This window comes from Cynocephalus volans, chromosome 11, assembly GCF_027409185.1.
Source record: "Cynocephalus volans isolate mCynVol1 chromosome 11, mCynVol1.pri, whole genome shotgun sequence".
NCBI lineage: Eukaryota > Metazoa > Chordata > Mammalia > Dermoptera > Cynocephalidae > Cynocephalus > Cynocephalus volans.
In genome coordinates, this window is record NC_084470.1 from 99214818 (window position 1) to 99220616 (window position 5799).

A 5799-nucleotide genomic window follows, 5' to 3' on the forward strand; every position below is an offset into this window, starting at 1 on the left:
CCAGGGAAACTGAGCACCTCCTGTCTCACAAGTGCTGAGCTCTGGGCCCAGTGCTACAGAGGACCTGAGCTTCACCTGGTAAGTGCAGGATTCTCCTCCCGATGCCCCAGAGCTGAGCTAGGGAAGGCTGATCTCCCTCCTGGCCAGGAGTTCCACAGCTTTGTTGAACAAGTGATCATAAATATACTACCTGCCAAATTTGTGGGACACACTGAAAGAGGTGTGTATTCTGAAGAAAATGAGTACCTGTATGTTTATCATATCACAAAAAGAGAAAGAGAGAGAGAACACTACCCGCTCAACTGAAGGCTGGATGTTCTAGCCACCTCCATGTCCTGGAGACAGGAGTAGGTTTCTTCAAGGTTAATTCAACCTTCTAACAGATCAGTTATTGCAAATTCCAAAAGTATACCAAGTAATTTTGGAATTTTTTTTACTCCCTTCAAAATGTATTTTTAATAACCTCTCATGATAAGTATAAGAAAGTACAGCTACTTGATAGATTCAAGTTTTGCTAAAAGGCTGCTTCATAAAACTGTAGTTTTAGGATAGTGCACATATTATTAGCATATAAATACTGGGTGGTAATGCCCATACTAGTGACCTGTCTTATTATAAACATTGTTTTAATTTTTGTGAGTAGTCCATTATAAGGGCAAAAGTAATTGGAATAATAAGGAGAAAAATCTATATGAGGCATCTTAAACTACAAAGATGATTTTGGTTTGTTGGGCTATAAGAAGACAAACAGAAAATTTACTTGATTTTCACCTTAATAGTGATTGTTTAAAAAGATACAAAAATAAAAATAAATGTATCCCATACTTATGATATGTGATAAAGTGGTATATTTGGAGGGAATTTCATAGCATAAAAATTTATAATAGTCAATTTATTTTTAGCCTTGATTCTTTTCTAAGTGTCATCATTAAGAAGTCACAAAACAAACAGTAAACTCACAATAAATAATAAAGACATGAGGAGACACTTCAAAAGCCACAAGAGAACAAATGAGCCAAAATTCTAATAAAACAGGCAAACCCATGGTAAGGTTTTCTTTTCTACCTTTCTTCCTTTAATATATACACTATTAGGAAAGAAAAGGAGGTACATCAGATAATAAAACTAGTAGGAAATTATATAGTATGAAAAACATAATGCTAATAAATTTGAAAATGTAAATGGAATATACTGTACATATATATAGATGAGGTCTTAAAATATATTGATGAATGAAAAATAAGAAAAAAATATGACATACAGACATCATTTATTTAAATTTTTAAAAATACACATAAATTGCTGTGATGTGTCCGACAAGAACGTATGTGTTACCTCCATTGGCTGCCAGAGGGTTGGAGACGGTACGAGGAGTTAAAAGAACAAACCCTGCCAGGACTAAAGGGCATGGGTGCAACCAATTGAGGAGTCAGTGTCACTCAACTCCGTATATTCAAGTAAAGGTGTTTCCAAACTCTCTGGGCAGACAGTGGCAGGCCCAGCAGGCTGGCCAAGGGCAGCGGGGTCCAGCAAGGATCCTCGCTGAGGGCAAAGGCTGAGGGCAGAGTTCGGGGCTGTGGGAGGCACAGGTGCCCAGTGCTGAGCCTGGAGTGGCCTCTAACGGAGGAGCTTGACCTCAAACATGACTTGATCAATAAAGAGCAAAGAGACTGAGCTTTTACAGCATGACACCTATGTGATTTAAAAACATGAGCACACAGACTCATTTTATGAGGTTGAATGCGTGTGTGTGTGAGGACCCACAGCAAACCTTCTAGAGCCATCCCAGGACAGGGGCTGGGGAGGGAAAGGAGCCAGTGTCAGGGCTGAAGGCAGAAAGAACAAGGGAAGAGGAAAAGAAAAACCAAGTAGAGGCCTGCTGGGCGGGTGCAGTGCGCTGTGTGCTGCAGGACAGCAAACCACTCACACCTGAGACCCTTTGAAAACTTAGATGTTCAATCGTAAGACTCCAGGCTGAGACCATGGCTCTGGGCTCCATGTGACACACGGCTGACGTTAGTGGGTCATGGGGGGACTGACTAGCTCTCAAAGAGGCGGCGGCGGGCCCTGCAGGGTGGCCGGGGTTTGAGGGGGTGGCGGGGGTCCGGCTGAGGGTCTTCGATGGGGGAAGGGGGCAGAGGGCGGAGTTCTGAGCTGCAGGGTGGCAGAGGTGCCCAAATACTGAACCTGGAGGCCCATTCTAAAGGAGGGGCCTTGTGCCTCTGCACGTGGGGAGCTCCTCTGCATGGCTTCTGCACTGTAGCCCTGAAGGCTGGGTTGGCTGGAGTCTGGCTTCCCAGCTGGGGACACCGGCCAGAGGCATCCCTGCCCAGAGTGGGAGGGACCGAAGGGTATGGGGGTGGGGGGCCCATGGGGAAAGGAAAGACGCTGGAGGCCCAGGCGGCCGGGTGCTGGCTGCCCATGTGGGGGTCAAAGCTGGAGGAGCCCATTGGCCAAAAAGAAGGCACCGAGGCAGCTGGCAGTGGACAGCCCATCCAGAGGTACCCACCGAAGGGCACCCACATGTAGGCCCAAGGGGCTGGGCAGGCATGTGGTGGGAACCCCATCCAAGGGTGGAAGACACAAGCAGTCCGTGTGTTGGGCCAGCAGGTTGGGTCAGTTACAGGCTGGGCCCCCTGGCAGGTGCAGGAGCCATAGGAAGAGCCCACGGCCACCCAGGGGGCTGGGGCAGCTATGGGCACGCTGGCTTCCCTCGAGGGCTGGGAGTCACAGGGCATGATCTTCTGTGAGGCCTGTTCCCGGGATGCATCAGTGCCCATCTTTGATGAGAACGACTCCTCAAAGCCTGGCTATGCTGGCAAGCGTGGTCCCCACGGCAGGTGATGCCACATGGCAGCTCCTTGGTGTCTGTGGGGTGGGCAGAGAGAGGTTTAGAAGGCAGGGAGACGTGGTCATTGAAGAGGGGACTGCAGGAGAGTACACGCTGGAGGTGAGGTCATGGAAGATCCCAGGTCAAAGTATCTCAAGAGAGGAGGGGAGGGGCTTCAGGAAGGTAGCGGCTGTGGCCTGTGCGGTGAGAGGTGTGCACAGCTCCACAGGCATTTCTCAGGACGTCAAAACAGAAGTTCTGAGTTCAGTTCCTCACAGCCTCACTCTGTGCAGGTCACAGAGAACAAAGATGTGAGAATCCTGACAGCCAGGCCTGCTGGAGACCTGCTAGGGAATGAGAATTAAAAGATCAAGCAAAGACCCCAACATGAGGGCTAGAGGGACCGCAAAGTCAGAAGTTCCCAGTAAGCTCCCTAAGCGGGGTCTGCCGAGAGAAGAGCTTTCCTGAAGTGTCCCATCCTGACGGGTATGCTCCCCCAAACTGCAGAGTCTGTGCACATGAGACTGCTTCCCAGCTTTCTCCCAGAATGTTCTGGAATGTTCTGAATGGCATAACCAGCAGCCACATTGGCACAGTGAGGATGTGGGATAAAGGAAGAGAAGAGATGTCCAAGAGGCCCAGCGGCCAGGAGAAGACACATCAGGGAGTAACAGCCACTCATCCCCACAACAAGGGTCCCCAGAGGATTTTCCTTGGCATTTAGAGAGTTTCTTATATAAAAACTGGAGCCCAGAACATGCTTTAACCATCTCGAGTGGCGGATCCTGCACAAGATTGTGCCATAAGCAGGGACGGTGCGGTCAGGACCTCTGAGGGCCGGGGGCAGCAGCGTGGAAAGGTAGGCTGAGGCACAGCTGACTGCAACAGCCCCTGACCCTAGCCAGTTAAACAAAGCGACCCAGGATGAGAAAGGAGCCAGCCTGGTGTCCCCAGTGTCCTTCCAGTAGAGCCTGGGGGAGGCTGAGCAGAGGACGTAAGAATGACGTGTCCTCATGCTTCGCTGACGCAGTCCAGAGCACGAGAGGGGGCAGGGAGAGGCTTGCTGGGGGTGGGGGAGGCGCAGTCAGATCACGGAGGTGCTTATACAGGACCGAGGACAGCAGGCAGCCTCTGAGATCCAGAGACGGAGATGCCAGTCAACCAGCCGTGTGTTTCAGGAGCCTCTTAAATCAGAGGGTGGACGCAGACAGGAGCAGTGCCAGCCTGGGGAGGACAAGAAGCTGTCGGAGTGGCAGTGACTGAGGCTGGCGGTGCCCAGGCCAGCAGCCAGCGGCAGCCAGAGGGAGGGGGGCAGCCAAGCAAGACGCAGAGCACAGGCTCAGGAGCAGCAGGACAGAGCAGGGGCTGACGGATGCAGGGGGAGACAAAGAGAGTTCCAGGATGATGAACTCGAGGGGGGACCAAGGAGCCATTCCCTGGGACAGGGACTAGGAGGTTCAGGGGACAAGGCTGAGTTTGGTCTGGGTGGGCCGAGTGTGGTCCAATGCATACCTTCTCTCCTCCACCTGGGCAGAAAGCAGAGTCACTGGGAAACTTGACATCTGACCACTGTCCCCACCTCCCGGCCACACAGGCCTCAGGACAGACTTAAGGGGAGGGAAGCCCAGTGCTGTCTACCACGGCTGGGGTCCTGGAAAGCAGATGTCTGAGTTGCAAGCCTTGGGAAGGGTCAGGGCAGAGAGCCCGGGTGGCTGAAGAAGAAACCCAGCTCCTGACCACCAATGGGGTGGCGGGGACCTGGGGCAGGGCAGAGGCCAGCAGCCCCAGAGAGTGTCTTCTTTAGGGTTGTAAAGGACACAGTGTGACTGCCAGAGACAAGTGAGAGGTTGGTGATTCATCGATGCCAGCAGGAGCAGAAACTGATGACTGGTGGGAGGAGGGCCCAGTCTCGACACCAGCAGGACAGATGGGGACCAGCTCACCGACTGGCCCACCCAGAGCCTTGAGGCAAAGACACCACTGTCACCCGGTGCCAGGGCTGCAGGATCAACTCCTGGAAAAGGGACACGAGCAAACCTGAACACATTGAGAAACTCTGAAGTGCCCGAGGTTACCTGGTACTGAGGAGGAGTCCTTGTCCCCAGCTGCCCAAAGGCAGGTTCTAGCTGGAAAATAAGTTCAGTTCCAAGAAAATATGCAATTTTATACGCATGAACTTGTAGACTATAAATCGCACCCCTTGCAAGTTCAGAGCGCCTGCTATAGAATTAGTGAGCAATAATTCCTAGGCGGTTTCTCAAAAACGTAAGTAATGTGACGGAGACAGCCATTTGTGCGCAACACCAAGGTAAGACAGCTCGGCAGTCATTTGTGTCAGATATCTGGAAAGTCTAGATAGATGGGATTGGCTGTTTAAACATTAAAAAAATAAAAATAAAAAATTTTCATGTTCAAAATCAAGAGACAAATCACAGAATGGGGGGGCGGATATCTCCAACATAGATCAGACAAGAGCTAATAATATTTCTAACATAGAAAATACTCAGTAATCAACAGTGAGAAAATAAAGAACTCACCAACAAAGGTGGGCAAAGGGTGACTGCGAGAAAGTCACGGAAATTTACCGTCGGTCACCATGTTAAAACTTTCCACTTCACTCGTGTGTTTTAAAAAATCAAAGTTTTTTTTAAAAAGTGGAACTTTGATTTTTACAATGAATTTGTTAAAGAATAAAACCGTATACTGACACTCCAAAGGGTGAGGAGAAAGCACACTCTGACTTCTTGTTGGAGGGGCATAAACTGTTCACTGTTTGGCAGTTCGACGTGGCAGAGGCTGTCAGGATGCACTGGCTGCGGAGCGTCCAGGTGGGCTTCAGTTGCCTTCTTCTGGGACCCTGGGGTGGGCCTGGGACTCTGCCCACATCTGAGGCCCAGATCTCTGGGGGGATGGAGGGAGGGCCTGGCTCTTTGCAGGAGGGCTGAGCCTGCGGCTGAGGGGGACGGGGG

General features: G+C 50.6%; 1 protein-coding gene across 1 annotated transcript; it reads right to left on the reverse strand.

Annotated features, from left to right (window-relative positions):
• Positions 1-2039: 2039 nt before the first annotated feature.
• Positions 2040-2780, reverse strand: LOC134390156 (proline-rich protein 23E-like). Its single transcript, XM_063113431.1, has one exon. The coding sequence runs from the start codon at positions 2778-2780 to the stop codon at positions 2040-2042; it is 741 nt and encodes a 246-aa protein (XP_062969501.1).
• Between the last annotated feature and the right edge of the window lie 3019 nt (positions 2781-5799).